We start from the raw sequence: 19493 nt of genomic DNA on the forward strand, positions 1-19493 counted from the left end.
AACAGAAACTAACATTCAGTCACGATCGTAACAGGCAAAAAAACAGTCCGCGAGCTCGACTTGTTATGTCTATGTTTGGCCCAAGTATCTGGTCGCGAGTCAGACTCGCGATATTCATGTTTTAGCCAAAATCTTCATTTTCCCGCTAAAGTACGGGAAGGTGTTAAATATCTTATGTTACATACTACATGTATTTGTTTCTTTCGGTTTTCTTCTGAGCTACAGCCATAATTCTATAGGTGCCAATTTAATTTGTATGATATTTCTTTTAATTGATTAATTATAGCGTTACGTAATATTTATTCTATTTATAAGTACTTGAATACTAATGTAATATCGTGATATAATATGTTTACAAAGAGTGGACAATAGAGATGTTAATCAGACAGAAAAAGACGATTGTTGATTAACTTGAACTATTCACGCCAAACGTACAGAAAACTGCGCAATCCACACTCTCTCGGCAACGCCACTCGCAAACTCTGTCTCCGCTCGACTCGCACTCGGCTCCTCGACTCACTCTCTCTGTTTCTCGACTACTACTCTCGCCGTTGTCGCATTCTGTTGTCTTTTTCCTAAGCCCACCGCACACGTGTTCTGCAGACGCTCGTAGCCAGGGTCACGTAGGTCTTTTCTACGAAACTATGCACTTGAAAAGACCGATGACACATTGATGGACCCGACGGCGCCTCGGCTCTCGCGACATTGTTCATGGTTCGCCCGATATCCCTTGGGCTTTTCGTCCACGATACTACACTAATATTCCAATTATAACGTGTTCCAACTCTGAGATTTATGTTTTGAATTCACTACAGCATAATTATTATTAAAAAAAAAGCAACACCAATAAAGATATTAATTTTACAAAAAAATCTTTGAAACTGATCGCATTGATTGAAATAAAGCACCATCAGTTTCAAAGTAAGTTATATCAAATTTCAAATGTTGTAAAAGATTTGAAACTCAAAATACACTTAACTGGTTTACATTTTCTCGACGCTTATTTTCATACAAAATTCTATAATCCATAAAGAATGTATTGAGTTAAGATAAAATACAAGATTTCGTAGCAGTATAGGAATGTTGTCGACAAATAGTATCAATTTTTGATATATTTAACTGGAACCGCGGTTCCAAATATTAATATTCCAAAATATTATTATATATTTAGAATGCGATAAAACTATCAATATTTCTGAATACTACTATTTGAATAATGATATAAATTTAAGAATTGCACAACCTGCAGTCCAAAATTTCTATACATATATTACCAGGCATATATCATATTGAGTTGGCAACTATAGTTAATACAAATAAGAATTGAGGTGGTTAGTAGGTGATAGTGCGTTTAAGGAACTACTCTTGATGTTTAATGAACAACAATATTAAGGGGGGGGGGGGTAAGGTTAATTCGTACAAAAAAAGGCATGCTTTTGTGAATTTTTGTGATGACACAGTTAAAATCTCTTTTTTAAAACCAATAGTACATTAAAGTACGACATTCGAAGAATATTGTATAAAATTTTTACGGAGAAATATTAAAAAATACGGCAATGGCAGCAATTATTCGGACGTGTCCCCGAAAAAAGTATAATTGCGGTGCCCCTCAGAACTTGGTGCTGGATCATCTGAAATCAAAAAGTTGAAGTTCATTCGTTAGGTAATAGTTTTCCCCAGATAACGCTGCAAGGGTTTTTCGAAATTTCAATTTTTTACTTTTTTGTAACACTTTGAAGGGAAAAACTCAATTTTGTGCGAAAATTTGCGGCTAATTTGTTATTTTAAAATAAAAATAACAAATTTGAAAAAGCTCTGCAGTGTTACCTCGTAAATTATGTACAGAAATAGTGTTCAAAATTTCAAAAGTATCGGTGTAGCAGTTTTGAAGTTATCAGGGGCACCGACTTTGAAAACGTGAGTTGTGGGGAAAACGCTTTAAAGTTTTGAACACTAAAAAATTTGGTATAAAACATTCATAAGCGAATTTTATCGGCTTACCTCTTCACTAGCGTAGCAATTGTTGAAAAGACTAATAAAAAATCAATTATCCTATAATATTTTTCACGATCCTTCGTAACTTGATCTTCAACGGTCATTTTTATTTTTTTAGTTGACGCGCTACTTGTTGAAGTGCCTTCGTATTTACGTTTATGCGGAGGTACAATTTTTCTAGGTCGATATAATCTCGAACCAGTTGATTGTCTATCAGATCTAGTAACTTTTTTAGGCATTTTAGTAATAATTTAACACAAAACTTAATGAAAATGGAATATTTACTCCTACACTAAATTTTTTACTCTACACTGACAAAATATACAGTACAGATATAAAGAGGTTTGTACTTAAGTCGTTAAGTACTATAAATAGATCTGGGGGTAAGATTAGGTATTATATAGAGAAAAAAATTGTCTGCGAAGTAACAATAGCACGCTCGGGTTGGGTAGATAATATCATCCGACATGTATAAAAATACTCGTAACTTCGTCAATTTTGCTCCAATCAACTTGAAATTTTGACACAATATTCTTAAGATGTTATGCATTCAATTAAAAAAATTAAAAAAAAAAATTTTAAACCTTACCCCCCCCCTTAACAAACAATTTAACAGACAGAGTCAACAAATAACAATTAAAAGATACGATCAACAAATAACTGGTAACAATTAACAATTAACACTAAGAGTTCAATCGGTGCGTTTGCTACGCAATGGCATTGAGGACTTATTTATTTCACGGCTCAAGACAGACCGTCCTTTTGTTCCAGATCGAACGAATTCTTCCCTTCGTTGCCCATCGATATCCCCACTAGCATGCGTTCATTAGATGTACCGCGACGGCTGGCGCGTGTATGCTCTTCCGAGAATTCGGCGGAAGAAACGTCGGCATATCGATGGCACATTGGGCACGTCGGTGTTGCGCTTTGACAACGTAGCACTTTGTATCGCGAAACCGTTGGGAAGTTCCGTGGCGCGTGCCGCCACAGAATGATAATTCAAAATTTTTGCTTAAAAATATAACTTTATTCAATTAGATATTATCCGTTTTTATCGATGACCTTTTGCCATCTATCAGGCAGTTTCATAATTCCAAGTTCATAAAACTTCTGATTTTTGCCAGCAAAAAACTGAATTAAATGTGATTTTACATTGTTAGCGTCATTAAAAACTTTACCATTTAAGGAGTTCTGCATAGAACGAAATAAATGGTAATCTAAAGGCGCAAGGTCAGGGCTCAGAAGAATGCCGTTATTAAAATGAGGACGCCGCTGACGATAGCTACAGCCAGAATTCTCCCGAATATACAGAGGTGCTATAGATGCGATATGTTAGAGTATCTGCAGATCTTGAGTGGGCATGGTATATTTAATGTATATAGGAAAACTATTAGGAAGGAGACCTACTCAAGATGGTGGGACTGTAATGAGGAGGGGGATGACGCGGAGCATGTCTTATTGAAATGTCCTAGATGGATAAATCCTAGTGGAACGTACCATAGAAAACAGAGTAGGAGAGACACTAACAACTGCCATTGTGGAAGTGGTTGCCAACGAAGAGGAATATTGGAAGGAGTTCCAAGATGTCTGTTATAAGATAATGAAGGCGAGGCAAAGCAAGGAGAAAGAGATCGAGAGAAGGAGAAGAAGAAGAAGAGATTGAACAGGGTGCATAATAAGACCAACCCGAAGTAATGCAGTGAGATAGTGGGTTGCTTACACAGTACCAATGAAGAGGAGAATGAGGAGGGGTTTCTAGTGGATAGAGGCGTTTACATCTTACATCAGGTGCTTACACACTAACGTGCCCCCTAAAAAGGTATATATGTGTCGGAGATGAAAGAACAACGGAGCCTCTGGAATTTTGGATAATCTCGCAACATTGTAATCTAGAGTCTACTATAGCTGTCATTAAACAATTGTAGTTATTTAATCCGATTGTAATTGTTCGAGATTTGTGATAATGAGCTTGGGCTCGAGGCGACGGTCAGTCGCCAAACGTAGCCGCGGTCAAGGGATGAACGCTTTGTCTAACAAAGGTATGAAGTAATTCTATAGCTCTCCTTAAAAGAAATATTTGTAGCGGCACGCGACAGTAAACATTCCAACGGTTTCTGTCCCGCGGCTCGCCACACGCAGACCCTGTTCTTCGAGTAAGATGATTGCCAAATGTCGATGCGTCTCCGCAGTACATATTCAGCTAGCCTGAGGGCCCGTTATACATCTTAAGATTTAGTTAACTAAAGTCCTCCAAACAGACAAACAGTCTTTGTCTCAACTACAGGAAGATAGGGGAGACCTATTTTTCAACAAACGGCGTCTCCCACTAGCAACTTTCCCTCGAGGGCGGCTAGCATCTTTTTCTAACCACCAACGTGGAAATTGACCAATTAACAGCAACGTCAATTTCCCTCACTTTCTGAACGAGGGCTATCCTCGACGAATCCGTTGATCTCGTGTCCTTAGACACATCCCATCATAGTTTTTCTCTGTGGCATCATCGGGACGGAAATTCTTTCTTTTCTTGCGATCTCATCGATGAAAAGAGTAACGCCTTACGATCGGTGAATATTACGCGTTTTATTAACAAAGAGTTCGACTTAGAGTTTGTGAGCACGTACATCTATCATCCCGTTGACCGCGGATTCGTTATTGAACCTAGGATCATTGTCATTAGCTTCTCGAGTATTTAATTACCACGGTTACTTGTCAAATTCTGTAATAATCGTATTTGCACTAGTCAATATCTTCTCTATTGCATAACGACAATGCGTAATACAAATGAAGATTTGTTTCACGCCCCTAACCCTAATTCTAATGTAAACTCCGACATATGTATATAATTTTTATAACATATCATTTCAAATTCTTTTTTCTTCTATTAGGCAACAAGTAAGTTATTAACACTCATCATGGGACACCCTGAGGTATTGTAAAATATCGGAAGACATCATGTAATGTGTACGCATGTAAGTTAGTTGCTTTTCTTTCTCTTTTCATGACCTTAAATTGTCTGTTTAAATTATTTATAGATTTTGTTGCTATTTTCTGAGTAGTATGTATATATAAGTATACAATTCAGTACTTCCTTTGCGATTATAGAATATCCCTTCCATATTTTATTTGTAATGTCTTAGAAGACTTTAGCTTTAATTTTAATTCAAGCCGCTACTATATCGAATCGATAACGTCGCATGTGACATAAAAATGGTAAGGACGTCAAGTGACCTCCAGGCGAAAAACTATTGCCTGTCTTGTCTTTTCTACTCTTCGCCTGTAATGTCAAGCACGTGTTGCCGGTATCTCATCGGCGAGGAGTTAATGCGCATATGCATGTAGGGATTTTCTTAATTTTAATCAAGCAGTTTGTATACCTTGATACCAGTGTTTGATATTTGGACTCCCTTTGTATTAAGAAATATCGGCAGTTTACTGACGTAAACAATACTGACGTTTTAATTATAAAATACAAGCGATGGATCATTTTACTACACGAAGTGCAAAGAATCGTATGTATTACATACTAAATATCATATTTATGATATTTCAAATAAGCTTTGATAATTTTGTGTCATTTATGTCATTAAGTATACCTAAACTTACGTAAATCCAATATAATTAAAAGTTAGAAATGTCATAATATGGATCAATAGTAATAAATTATTATTCTAGATTCAACTCAAATAAGAACTAAGACTAAAACAGAAAAAAGGAAAATGTTTCCTAAAGAAAATGTGTATCATAATTTACAGTATATGAAGAAAGAATTAACTATTTCTTTGTATAATACATCTTCGTGTTTACCAAGTTATAAAGGTTATACAAGTTTGAAAGAATGTCTTTTCGACAAGGCTGAGACTGGAAAAGAAATATATCAGTTTATTGTAGAAAGAACTATGACAAATAATATCGTTGCTGATTATGAAGGTTCTATTCCACTTGTTTCTCCGATTTTAGAGCAATTTAAAAAGAGACATACAAAATTCCATTATTTTAGTGTTCTGAAGCATTTAACCCAGAAACAAGAATCTAGTGAAGTAAAGTCAGAATGCGAATATCAGGTTAACAAGAAGCAATTAAAGTTATTTTTTGATCTTATATTCTCTAAAATAATTCCTCTGGGCCTGTTTGGAAAGTTACGGAATTTAAAAAAAATAAAACTAGCTATGTTTCACTTATTGGACACACCATGCTTTAAATCATTTAATTTGACGCCTTTTATTAAAAAATTAGATGTACGTAACAGCATCCTTTTAACAAAATTAATTACATTCAATGAATTTGCAGTATTAAAATATATGTTTTAGATCTCTAGTATTACATGGCTGCAAGATATTAAAACTACTGGGACACAATGGTACATTATAGCAAAAGTTGTAAAATGGCTTTTTGTCGGATTTCTTCTAAAGATATTGTACACTTATTTTCATATGACATTAGCTTCTAAAAATAATGAAAGATTATATATTATGCGTTCAACTTGGAACTCCATTCAAAGGAAATTTATTAAGAAAGGAAAACGTTCAAATACCTTGCAACCTGATATTAACTGTAAGGGGTGGAAGCCACCAATAGGCAGATATGTATTAATTCCTAAAAATTCTGATGTGCGACCTATATTTAAGCCAGAGTACGTTAAACCAAGGTATGTAATCAAATTGTATTTAAACATGAGTATGTCGTTTCATATTCTAGAGAGAAAATTGATTAAAAAATTATGTTCTAGATATTATACCATTGATCATAAGAATCCTGAGACAAATCATTTGAATCTAATATTTAAATTTTTAAAACAATTGCATACTACAATATATGGAAACACTAATTTTGGAAATGAATGGGAATCAATTGTTCAACATAAACGTAATGAAGGAACAACACATTTATATTTTGTGTCTTGTGATGTAACAAATGCTTTTGGTTCTATAATACAAGGTATAATTATTCTCAATTTTAAATATTTAATACATTTACAAATAGGTGCTAACATTTTTATTTTATACTATAGAGGAATTATATAACATTATACAAACACTCTGTAAAGATCTTCCTGAAAATTTGATACTCAAGTATTATGCAGTTAAAAGTAAAAAATTTGTGGAGGAGATTGTATGTTATAAACAATATTTCTCTGATCCAAATTTATTATTACCTTTAGCACCTGGTACATTATATTCAAATACAAATATGAGATGGCAACAAGTAAAAAAAAAATGGCTACTAGAAAAAATTTCAGAAGTTATTTTTCAACAAAGAGTATGAAAAACAAAATTTTATGAAAATTATGTAATTAAAATACTATAAATACTATTTAAAATCGGTGTTTGAGGCTACAAAACATAATATTTTGATTTATAGGTAAAAATAAATGAGGAGGTTCATGTTATAACAAAAGGAGTTGTTCAAGGTGCAATTACATCATCAGTTTTATCAGATATATATTATAATTTTATATTACATAAAGCAATGTCAACATATTTAACAACTGGAAAAATTATAAAATATGTGGATGACATTTTATATGTCACTGAAAGTGAAAGTGTTGCAAGACAGTAAGATACAAAATCACTTAATAAGTTCATAATTAAAAAGTTCAAAAAAATATATTTTATTAATCATTTTATTTTGTGGAATAGATTTTTACAACTTACAAAAGAAGGAATCCCACAGTATAATTGTTACTTTAAACCATCAAAGACTCGTACTAATGTTGTGACTTGTGATGGAAACATAACTGTGGACAATATTACTTACATTGGCTATGAAATTAATTGTACTACTTTAGAAGTAGAATATAAACATTCACATACCAATTTTAGTCATACAATAAAAGTTTCTAAAAAGGATGATCTACCTCCTCTAGTGTAAGTAATTGTGTAAACACACATATATTATGAATATTATGATAAAAAGTATACTACTACATAATTACAATATATCTATATTTTGTAGTATTTCATAGAGATTTTAACTGTAAATTTTTTTTCAGATATTTAAGAAAGCGGTTAAGTAATATAGCATGTTTAAAATTATCAAAATTTATTTTAAACAGAACAATTAATTCTGAAAACACTATAATGAGAATCATAAAACGAGCATGCTTATTACAGGCAGAATATACTTGCATTTTGATAAAAGAGTTATTTGATAATGAGCCAAGAAATATCCAAGGTATACTTTTAGTTATGCAAAATATTGATAAACGAATTGCAAGACACATTATAAAAACATCTTTAATAGGTAAGATATATTATTATGCGATGTTAAGAAATATTATTATCTATAGTTACTCACATAACCGATCAAACACTATAAAACAGAATAAGGTTTTAAAAATTGGAACAAATGTTTTGAGTTTTTTTGAAAATTTAGGAAGAATAGTCTACTAGATGACGTATGAAGAAAGTTTTGAAAACAATGCGATTGGTCGGAATCGCGAAGAAAATAGTAAAGATCTCTTTTTGCAAATTTTGTATTTGAACCTGTAATGAAATTTAAACCATACGTTAGCTATATAAACGTTAAATATATAATCGCAATCGATTACGGTTACGCCTTTAAATGTCTTAATTTTCTTCTCTATGATTTGTACAAGGTAAGCTGCTGCCTATGTACCGTTCGATTTAAGGATCCCTGTGTTATCCCGCTGTTTAGGTTAACCTACTTTCGTTCGTGTAAGGAGGTTTGCTCATGTACAGGGATATTTCGGCCAATTGTTAATTGTCAGTAATTAATAAAAAACAAACCTAATAACGCAATTTTTTTTGTTCTAGATTTTCATCTTATTTCAGCTTCAAGAAGCATCCCTTAAAATTTTTACAACTACACCCGAACACCCATACGTATGCACGTACAATTGACATAAATTTAAAAAATCTGTAGTTTAAATATTCATTACAATTATTTGGGCAACCTCTACTTTGTACTTTGCGATTCTGATCGATTGCAATTTTTTCAAAATTTTTTTTACGCGTCATCTAGTAAACTATTCCTCCTAATTTTTCAAAAAAGCTCAAGTTGTTTGGTTCAATGTCCAAAACGTTATTCTGTTTGATAGAGTGTTTGATCGGTTATGTAAGTAACTGTACATAAATATCAATGTTTATTTTAGGTGAGATAGGAACAATAGATAAATTAAGTTTCAACAAATGGAATCGCAAAATTTTACACATCTTATGGATGTCTTACAAAACAGTCTTTATGAAGGACAAAATTTTACAACCAAAATTTATTAGATACTTTTCACAACGTAAAAGGATACAAATAAACAAATCTCATAAATTATAGTATTATTCCAATATATTTATATATTCTATATTTCTATTTTTATAAAATTATATGTACAGTATTAAATATATGAATTTACGAAATATATTAAATATATTAAAAAATTACTATCCAGAATCATCCGTAAATTAGATAGCAGGATACATATGAAAATTTAGACGCTCCCGTCGATTCTTGCGTATGTGACATCAATCACATCTCAACCTACATCAGAGATAAGACATCGACCGCCGACCTTCGGACACTTTTGGACACATCACCGCATCATCATAGCATACACCAAGGCTGTGACGCACCTTAGTCCACATCAGAGATAGGATATGGACACTTTTCCACATCATAACCTACACCTAGCCCCTCAACATCCTAAAACCAAAACGTATATAAACCGAGACTTTACCCAGCTCGGGCAGTTTTTGTTTTTCTTCTAGTTGCTGTACTCATACAACCCCTTTTCTCCGGTTCGGTGTTATTTTGTAAGTGTTAACATTTATAATAAAGTTTTATAAAGGAAAATTAGTAGTTGGGTTACGACTCAGCCTTCTTACTACAACCTAAGTACCAACTTTACGTGATACGTACATCACATCTGCATATGTCCAGCTCTAGAGTATCGATTTGCTATCTATGACAATGTCGTCGATCAATATATTATTATCAAATAATTATGATATGTATATTATGATATGAATTATGATATAATATATGTATTATAACTATAATTATGCTGCATTGTTGCAACGTCCACATGCCACGTGATAGTCTGTCTAAAATAAAGTTTCTATTAAAAAGAAAGTGTAACATCAGTCCACATCAGAGACCATGCCACACACCGCGGGCAAGATGGTAGCCATCCTTGGCGCGTACTATCAATAGTCTTAAGGACCCAGCATGGGTCTTGGCATTTTCATAGTTAAGGTCCTTCAGACCAAAGTTAGTTAGTTAGCAAAAATGATACGGACGATACCAGCTGAGCCCCTTGGGAGGGACAGGGTGGTAGGGATCCTGGAAAACCTCTTCGTCACCAGACAGGAATCGCGGCCGGAGATGTACCAAGAATTACAGATCCTACCTGGGACAGCCGACGGAGAAGTGGACCTGGACATCGGCAAAGAAGATTTGAAGATAGCCGTCGGCAAGTGTGATCCCAGGAAAGCTGTTGGCGTGGAGGGGATTTCAGGAGGAATTATAAGAATAGTCGCGGAACAACGGACGGGAGTGCTCCTGGATGTGCTCAACGAAATAAATAATACAGGAAGAATACCGGCGGTATGGAAGGTGGCTAGGGTTGTCCTTATACCCAAGCCAGCCAGAGACCCGCTGATTTCATCGTCGTATAGACCGATCAGCATACTGCCGGCATTGAGCAAAGTTTGGGAGCACACACTTAAGATGCTTATTGAGAGGAGCATCGGTAGGGATTCCTTCCACAAGGATCAATACGGCTTCAGGAGAAGGAGAGGAACTCTGGAAGCCCTTGATAGGACGGTTGCGATTGCCAAGGAATGTAGAAGGAAGGGTCTGGTGTGCGTTCTGGTCGCCTTGGACGTGAAGAACGCCTTCAATATCCTGAGCTGGGGGAAGATAAGAGAGGAAATTAGAAGAAGGCAGCTACCAGGAAGACTGCAGGAGCTGATTTGGGATTACCTGGTCGAGAGGAAGATTGTCGTACACTGTCGGGATGGCGTTGTAAGGAGGAACGTGTACGCCGGGGTTCCGCAGGGGTCGGTTTTAGGACCGCTGTTGTGGAACCTTGTGTATGACGGGCTCCTGAAGACGCTGGACCGTTATGGACGCTGGATTGCATAGGAAAGATACTGGAAAAGTTATAAACAAGAGATTAGTAGACGGGACAGAAAGGAATAAAGTAATGGATGGAGAAACAGGGGCACAATGGAAATCTATGTAGTAACTGATGGATTCTTAGAGTAAGGACAAGTAATGATGGTAGGCTCAAAGTTTAATGTATTTTAATACGTGATATTCAACAACAAGAGGACCGACTACAATATCGTCGCACGTCGATGCACACTCTGCGTCCGCTCAACTCGCACTCTGCTTCTCGACTAACTCTCTGGCCGTTGTAGCATTCTTGTGTCTTTTGCTAGGCCCACCGCACGCGTGTTCCGCAGACGCTCGTAGCCAGGGTCACGTAGGTCTTTTCGGCGAAGCTATTTATTTGAAGGACCCGATAACGCATTGATGGAGCCGACAGCGCCTCGGCTCTCGCGACATTGTCTGCAGTTAGCTCGACGTTTCTTAGGCCCTTCTCCCCGATACTACACTCGGCCATCCTGCAGTAACATTTGCCCTCAGATGTTGTGTTCATTCTCGCTATCGTCGGATGCGTCATCTTCGGCGTTCAGGACCCAAGGCTTCATGAAATCGGCAGTCGTCGAGGTGTGCGCGGGTCCCTCATGCTCTCCTACTTTCTCCACGGTGTAGCGGTCATTTCGCATGGCTCGCACTACCCGGTACGGACCCAAAAATCTGAGGCTGATGGAAGGAGAGTGAGAGAGTGCGTTTCGTCCCGGGACTACCGGTGGACTCGTCAGTAAGGCTATGCCCGGTAGTCCCTGCCTTAGACGTAGAGGGAGTCTCGCTAGGTGCGGTATTTCTATCAATCGCTCGTATATTCAACCCGCTAGCGAGTTAGACAGACAGACTCGTTGTCGTCGTAGCCCTCTAGTGTTGGCGGTTGGTACCCGCGGATCGCCCGGGAGGTGTTGCGCCGCGTTGATGCCTCGACCTGTCGGCGTCCTGTTGATACCGATCCGCCACAAATCTGCCCCCGAGTTTTAACCCTGCGCCGAACTGTGTTCTCTTTATGGCGACAAGGTCCCCCCTTTGGTACTGCTTCGCACTCTTTCTTTTTTTATTATAATTTCGCCGATTCTCCTCTTGAGTTGCAGCGATCTTCCTTTTCGCGTCCTCACGTAGCTCGCGGCGTTGTTCTTCGAACCTCGCGGCCCACTCTTCGTCAATCAGGCTTTCTAACTTGCGCATCTTCCTTGACTTGCATTTCGACCCCGACCAGTAGCTGAAGAGGAGTTTTCCCCGTACTTCTGTTTACGGTGGAATTCAAGTATTTCTGAACCTGGTCGATATGTTTATACCAATCATCGAGTTTAGGGGCAGTCAGTTTAGTTAGTAATGGGTATGAGAGTCCTGTTTACTCTCTCTACCTGCCCGTTCCCCCTCGGCGCCCCCGTCGTGATTAATAAATGCTTTATATTTTCTCCTTCGCAATACTCTCGGAAAGCGTTGGATGTGAACGCTGTTCCCCGATCGGAGATGATTCGTCGTGGGCTCCCAAAAATAGCCGCTTGCTTCTTTGTAGCTGTCATGGGGCCCACATGGTCAATATGGTAAGTATCTAACGGCGTGTCGCCTTTGTCCAGTGGATTAAGATATCCCTCTTGCTTATCTAATTTTCGTTCGGCTAGGATACAGTTAAGACAGTTGGATACCACGTGTTCGACCTTTTCGCGTAGTCCCTTGAACCAGGAGTCCTTTTTTACCATAGCCTCTGTTTTGGTGACCCCGAAATGCCCACGCTCGTACGCTTGCCTGACTACTTGAACCTGCATCGCCTTCGGTACTACTATTAGCACATCGTCCTTACACTCCTTATACAACATATTGTTTCTTATTACATACCCATCGGCCTGACTGCACGTTGCGGCGTCCAAAATCCTACGGACTTCAATGTCCTTGTTCTGTGCCCTTCTCAACCGTGCAATCAGCCCGTCTTCGCTCTCTGTTACATACATAGTGCTCAGCAGGGGGTTCCTACTCAGAGCATCCACGTGCTGCATACTTTTCCCCGGCCGATGACACACCTGATACTTAAACTCGCCCAGTAACAAGGCCCATCTAGCCACACGCACACACAAGTCTTTCTTTCTCATCGTCATGGCGAATGCTTGACAATCCGTAACAATAGTAAACGGCACACTTAACAGATATACCCTGAACCTTTTCAACGTTTTTACTATTGCTGGCACCTCTAGTTCGTAGCTGGTGTACTCCGCTTCCGCGGGAGTTGTTTTCCCACTGGCAAAGTAGACCGGATGGAATTGTCCGTCGTTTAGATCTAGTGGCATTAATATTGTTCCGTCACCCTCTGCGGACGCGTCCGTATGCAACTCGGTCTCTGCGCCTATTCTATAAAGTGTTAACACAGGCCCGCTGGTAAGCGCTGCTTCCAAAGTTTCGAAAGCTTCTGATTTCCGATCCCCGAACCTGAAGTCTATCTCCCTTTTCAACAGATCGGTTAAGGGCTTGGCAATCTTCGCGTAGCCTCTAAGGAATTTTCGCAAATATCCCGTAAGTCCCAAGAAACTCTGGACCTTTCTAACCGATGTTGGCTTGGGAAAGTTTGCAACGGCCTTGGTTTTATGAGCGGACGGCTTTATGGTGTTTTCCGAGACTATGTGCCCCAAATACTTGATTTCCCTCTGCATAAAACGACATCTCTTCCAATTTATGACTAGCCCATACTGCCTAGTTAATTCTATGACCATCTGCAAGCGTTCCCATGCCTCCTCTAAATTCTTTGCAAGGATAATGATATCGTCCATGTACACGATGACAATACCCTTATCCATCAGTTCTTTGTAAATCTTCAATATATACTTTTGGAAGACAATAGGGGAAATTTTCAGACCGAACGGCAACTTCAGAAATTCGTATTGCCCCGTTGGCGTAACAAAAGAAGTATACTTCTGGCTATCTTTGTCTAGACTTACGTGGAAAACCCCATTTTTTAGATCTATCGTCGTAAAAAGCTGGGCGCCCTGCAACGCATCTAAAATGTCTTCAATTAAAGGCAACGAAAATGTGGACACTCAATGAGTTCGTTAAGCTCACGAAAATCGACGCAAACCCTGATGGAGCCATCTTTCTTTCGGACTACCACTATCGGACTCGCATACTCCGAGTCTGATGGTTTGATGACGCCCTCGTTTGTCCATGCTTCCATCAAATCGTCTACTTCCTTTCTTTCCGACGGCGCCAGTCTTCGCGGTCTTCGTGCTACGGGTTTGTCGCTCTTCAGAACTATTTTTGCGGTTATCCCGACGTCTCGCTTCTTCTCCGGCCTATACCCTTTAATAATATCGCGAATGGCTTCACGGTAATGAGGTTCTCGTACATGCGACAAGTCTATCTCGTTGGTTTGTTCTATCGCGTTTACCCTCAGTACATCCGGCGCGTCCTCGTGACTGTCAGTCTGACTGTCGAGTCGTAAAAAGGTCACCTCGCCCCGTTTGACTCGCAACTCTACCTGGTCTAAGAAATCAGTACCTAACAGCAGGCTGTGTCTTGTCATTACCTCATTCGAGAAAACATGCAGGATGACAGTAAATTCGTACCCATCGACCGTCATGTAAACTCGCCCCAGGTACTATTGCCAGCGGAACCAAAACCATCAAACCTAAGTTTGCAGTTTCCCAGAGGTGGTGATCCTAACCTCGCATACTCATCCGATCGTATAAACGTGAGGTCACTACCTGTATCCACTAACGAGGCAAACCTGCAGCCATCTATCGACACGTCCTTCAAGTACTTTTTCCTCTCCGGTCTTGAGATTACGTAAGTCTTTACTTGTCGCGCTGTACAATTCGCCGCCACATGTCCAAACTCGTTGCATTTGAAACACTTCATACCTTTTCCTTTCTCCGGACACTTAGCACTTAAGCGATCCGCACTGCCACAATTGAAACATCTTCTCTTATCACTCGCTGTTGGCCTCGGCTGGCTTCGCACTTCCGATCGTTTTCCTTTATCCTCCTTGCGTCCCCCAAACTTTGTCTTCGCCTTCATGTCCCTCCTCATTGCTTCATACTGCTTCAGGCGTTCTTTCAGTGGTTGCATGTTCTTGGCTCCATACAACACGGCCTTGTTCGCGACCTCGTCGGGGATGCCTTGAATGATATAGCTGATTTGCGACGGTATATCGACTGTTCCCTGTCTCGCAATCTCACGCATACTGTTCATGTACTGTTGCAGACTCTCATCTGGTCTCTTCATTCTATTTGCTAACTCCTGGTGTATCTGTTGGTCACTTACTGCGTCTTCGAACTCATCCTTTAACGCCTCCCTTAGCTTTATCCAGAACTTCGTGCATCGTTCTCGCTTCACGACGGATTGAGCGGAGCCCGTGAGCAGTTTCTTAGCGAAAGCTACCATGTGGATGTCTGACCACCCACACACTTTTGCCATTTCTTCGAAGTCCTCGATCCATCGACTTACACTCGGCAGACCGTCCCAGCTGAACTTCTCTAGCGAGTCCTCTACGTCTCTGAACGTTAACAGCATGCACCTAGGCTCGTCTTGTCTCGATCGTCTTAACACTGGAGTTACCCGAATTCCGTCGTCTTCACTATTGAGATTGCGCTTTCCTGGGCCGTTAACGTCCAAACGGTCCCCAACCACGCCAATCTCATCGTCGTCGTTGTCATCCTCTGGATCGTCTTCTCGTGCACCGTGTTCCCGTTCTATGCGTAACGCAGCAAGCAATCGTTCTACCAGCTCGCGTTTTCTGCCCGCTAGTCTCAGCCGTCGTCTTCTCAGTTCGTCTTTTAGCTCAGATGTTCGCATCTGGGCCACCTGCTCGTCGGTCAATCCTGCTTCTCCTGTATTGTAGTCAGCCATTGTTTTCAAATACCACTTTCAATATAGTCATTATAGGTATCATTTTGTTCATAAGATTTTCGACAATCCAACTGAAACTATCTCATAACAAAGAAGTAAAAAATATAAAAGCTGTGTGTTTTTCTTATTTCGGCTACTTATTAATAATTGTGTCATCGTTGGTACGAGTCATAGGTAACACCGGGAATTGTTTCGCGCAATCAGTTCTATGGAATAGCCGCGATAGCTAGCAAACCAAATCGTTTAAAGAAATTTTGTATTTACTGAGTGTGTATGAGTATAGAAAATTACGACTTCAGACAGACTTAGATAAAGTTGAACGATCTCGATCGAGACGAAAAGAGCCGAAGGGTAGGGTTACTCTGATTTGTATGTCGTAAGTATCGGCTCAAGACCGCCTGACTTTTTCCAAGTCCGTCCAATACCGAGCGGTTCGGAGAGTTCTCTATCTCTGTCTTTCTTGGGCTTCACAATAAGGAAACGAAATAAATCTTTGAGATGACCTAAAATGTTATTATTAAATATACATCTGCAATGGAGATTGTACTGGGCTGTAAGTCTCATTACAATGAGCAAATAATAGTAGTAATTTTATATATATTAAACTAGATTTTTTTATTACTTGAAAATGTTTTTGTTTAACTTACAATAATAGTTTTTCATTTTGTGATAAGATTCAATTGTAAATGTCCCATAATGCTATGTATCCATCTTTTGCAGCTGTGGCCATTATAAATTTATTATCATATGCTTTTATTCTTTCTATAGAATAACTAATATCATGTACAGTATCCTTATGTTGATTTAAAACAGCTAATGGTTTCAAAGTTTTCCAAGAATATAGTCTAATTCGACTGTCCCATCCTCCTACTGCCATAATTTTAGCATCAGGTCTAATTGTAATTATAGAAGTGCCAGGATTTGTCATTGTTATTTTGTTCTTATTATGCAGTAAATGATCAACTGATAAACTAAATATCTAAAAATGTAAAATTTATATTAATATAAGAAAAACCAATCTTAGTTAGCCTTCTATTTATGAAAGTGTTCAATGAAAATAAATATATTTCCAATTCAATTACTTATATATTTTATGCTTATTTCTTAATTTGTACCTGTATATTATTAGTAGGACCAGCAATAGCACCCTTTGATAAAGTAGTATCAAAGTCTAAAGCCATTGGACATGTCTCTACTGTTAAAGAACTTAATACTTTACTTTGTCGAACATCCCATAAGATTAACTCTCCTGCTTCATAAGCAACTAAAACTAATTTTTCATTTTTTAATGGTTTGATAGCCATTACTTCTCCCAATTTCTTGAAATTGCAAGAATTCAATTTCAATTCTACACTAAAAGTATTTAAAGACAATATTCCAACAGTGGATTCTTTAACCGGCACGAATATTTCATTTTCAGAAAATATTTTAAACCTGTTACAGATATTTTATGAATAATTTATTTTATACAATAAGTAGAATATATATCAAGTAAATGTAACTAATTTTCCATAAAATATTACATTTAATATTTTATGTATACATATATACCTGCAAAAATGACAATATATATTAATGGATTTATATGCAGTCCACTGAGTTTCTCTTTTCTTATATATTTTCATTAAACCACATTTGTGTTGTACAAGCAAGGTATCATTTCTTAAGTTTTGCAAATTTAAACAAGAATCTTCTTCTGATTTAATTTGGTACAGTTCTCTGTTTGTCTTTAACACGAAGAAGCTGCATTACAAAAATATCAGAGAAACTTTATCCTATTACCTATACATTTATGTCATAGTATCTATATCTGTGTTGTTTCAAGCTATAGCAAATTTAGAAAGTCATTTGATAAAGTGTGAGAAAAGTATCAAAGTATTTTATTTACATTTAAATCCCAGATATGAACATTGCCTTCAGCAGTGCCTGCATAGAGATTTTCCACATTAGGCGCCATTTGAAAAAGAATACAATTCACACAATCCATATCACCCCGGAAAACATATTTTGGATCCGGTGAAGGTATTGCCATTGAAATAAGCTTTATATACTTTAATGTTTGTGATACAGTATAAATAAAGATTTTAATTACAAGTTTTATGTAGGAACATGTATAAATACACAAGCGAATAAGATAAATACATAAATTTATCACATTACAGTAATTTTTACCAAAAGGATATTTTTTAAGTTAAATGTTTATAGCAATAAACTTAGTTCATATATTGAAATAACCACATAAAAATTCACAATTTCTGGTAATGAAGAGGAGTATATTAATCACCAAGTTTTTAATTATGTACGTGTTTCTACATTAACAATAGTAGAGATAGAGAGGAAATGAGAGTGCTCACGCTTTAGTTGTTCCCGGACTAGTGCTGCACCATGCGGTTAAATGTTGAAGGCCTTCCACGTTAGCATATATAAGAACTTATAAAGCTAGAAATCTGCCCTGTTTAATTCTACGCTAACATATACAATAACCTATTTAATTCTACCGCAAACAAGGTATATTCGCTGTTGTTCTACGCTACAAAAGCCTATTTCATTGTAGGGTTCGACGAAGAAGTTCATACTTTTCTATATGAAATAGACAAATATGAGAATAATATAATCGCGCAATAATTAAACTTCGTTGCTTAAGAAAAAGAAATTGTTTATTATATTTTTTTAAAAAAGGAAAGAAAGTCTTGTATTTCAAACGATAATAGATCAATGGATTGATGCGTGAATAAGTAGCTATGCTTGTTATTAATATAGAAAGAGGACATTTTTATTCATTTTAATGCCTTCCTTTCATTTTAGTTCTATTACCACATATTCAGATATGTATATATATACATATATAAATACATATACCATATATATGTGCTGAATAATGTAATAATGTTAACAGGCATAAAAAACGGCTTAATAATCCCAGAATACATCCAACGTTTCTATAATAATAATCCATACATTAATGTATAAATAAAAAAAAACTGATTTATGAATTTATCTACATACACATATATACATATCCTAACTTAAACTTTTTTAAAATTTAGTAGCTACATCTGACGATAAGATTCAGCTATCATAATCTGTGTAAGAAAATATAAAAAGTGAAACTAAAACAAAGAGTAAAATAAAAGTCAATTTAGTAAATCCTGAAAAAGTTAAAATTTGAACGAAACGTAAATATATACACTTATACTTATTAGAAATACGTATTAGAAATTGTTTCTAAGTTGGTACTAGGCATAAAAACTAGATTACGGATATTTCTGCAATTATGATAAATACAAATATACAAAAATATGCAAAGTATGCTACATATTCAAGAATGTACGAAGTATAAAGACGAAGAATTTTATAAAACTATAATTTTGCATAAATATCAGCAGTCTAAAACTCTTCATGCGTTATAGTTACTTATTTCACCGTGACACATAAAAAAACCACGCATATGTATATATAGAAGGATATATTATAGATTTCATAAATTTCGTAATCTAGAATTGCTCTATAATGCCTGTAGAACATCTCAGCTGCCGACCTAACCAAACCGAATC

The 19493-nt window shown here is 37.1% G+C and overlaps 3 protein-coding genes across 8 annotated transcripts; 1 reads left to right on the plus strand and 2 right to left on the minus strand.

Annotated features, from left to right (window-relative positions):
• The first annotated feature begins 5092 nt into the window (after window positions 1-5092).
• Tert (telomerase reverse transcriptase) lies at window positions 5093-9367 on the plus strand. 3 transcript variants are annotated; one of them, XM_076625849.1, is made up of 9 exons: window positions 5093-5504; window positions 5668-6230; window positions 6303-6640; window positions 6722-6930; window positions 7004-7251; window positions 7354-7547; window positions 7632-7859; window positions 7985-8235; window positions 8769-9086. In XM_076625849.1, exons 1-9 carry the CDS (start codon window positions 5471-5473, stop codon window positions 8804-8806), a joined length of 2103 nt encoding a protein of 700 aa, XP_076481964.1. In that variant the 5' UTR covers window positions 5093-5470; the 3' UTR covers window positions 8807-9086. The 3 variants fall into 3 exon arrangements, with proteins under 3 accessions (XP_076481964.1, XP_033204509.1, XP_076481965.1); XM_033348618.2 differs by lacking the exon at window positions 8769-9086 and adding an exon at window positions 9107-9367 and having other exon boundaries at window positions 5109-5504; XM_076625850.1 differs by lacking the exons at window positions 5093-5504; window positions 8769-9086 and adding an exon at window positions 9107-9367 and having other exon boundaries at window positions 5781-5922; window positions 5993-6230.
• Window positions 9368-9891: 524 nt separating this feature from the next.
• LOC117165161 (guanine nucleotide-binding protein subunit beta-like protein 1) lies at window positions 9892-18288 on the minus strand. Of its 4 annotated transcripts, XR_013060514.1 has the most exons (6): window positions 17828-18288; window positions 17491-17666; window positions 17055-17373; window positions 16587-16918; window positions 10930-11099; window positions 9892-10856 (listed from the first exon to the last, which is right to left on the minus strand). XR_013060514.1 is itself a non-coding variant. In XM_033348622.2 (5 exons), the coding sequence occupies exons 1-4, from the start codon at window positions 17969-17971 to the stop codon at window positions 16616-16618; spliced, it is 942 nt and encodes a 313-aa protein (XP_033204513.1). In that variant the 5' UTR covers window positions 17972-18288; the 3' UTR covers window positions 9892-11099; window positions 16587-16615. The 4 variants fall into 4 exon arrangements, 3 of the variants coding, with proteins under 3 accessions (XP_033204513.1, XP_076481967.1, XP_033204514.1); XM_033348622.2 differs by having other exon boundaries at window positions 9892-11099; XM_076625852.1 differs by lacking the exons at window positions 9892-10856; window positions 10930-11099 and adding an exon at window positions 15832-15920.
• Window positions 14668-15939, minus strand: LOC143303854 (uncharacterized). Its single transcript, XM_076625851.1, has one exon. The coding sequence runs from the start codon at window positions 15937-15939 to the stop codon at window positions 14668-14670; it is 1272 nt and encodes a 423-aa protein (XP_076481966.1).
• Window positions 18289-19493: the final 1205 nt, after the last annotated feature.

Source organism: Bombus vancouverensis, chromosome 17 (genome assembly GCF_051014615.1).
Source record: "Bombus vancouverensis nearcticus chromosome 17, iyBomVanc1_principal, whole genome shotgun sequence".
Taxonomy (NCBI): Eukaryota; Metazoa; Arthropoda; class Insecta; order Hymenoptera; family Apidae; genus Bombus; species Bombus vancouverensis.

Coding starts and splice junctions, on each gene's coding strand:
- LOC117165161 (XM_033348622.2), bottom strand. CDS start 17,971: ATGGCAATACCTTCACCGGATCCAAAATATGTTTTCCGGGGTGATATG. Junction 17,667..17,827: donor TTCATATCTGGGATTTAAAT/GTAAATAAAATA, acceptor TTCGTGTTAAAG/ACAAACAGAGAACTGTACCA. Junction 17,374..17,490: donor ATATATTGTCATTTTTGCAG/GTATATATGTAT, acceptor TATCTGTAACAG/GTTTAAAATATTTTCTGAAA.
- Tert (XM_033348618.2), top strand. CDS start 5,471: ATGGATCATTTTACTACACGAAGTGCAAAGAATC. Junction 5,505..5,667: donor TACACGAAGTGCAAAGAATC/GTATGTATTACA, acceptor TTATTATTCTAG/ATTCAACTCAAATAAGAACT. Junction 8,236..9,106: donor TATAAAAACATCTTTAATAG/GTAAGATATATT, acceptor TGTTTATTTTAG/GTGAGATAGGAACAATAGAT.
- LOC143303854 (XM_076625851.1), bottom strand. CDS start 15,939: ATGGCTGACTACAATACAGGAGAAGCAGGATTGACCGACGAGCAGGTG.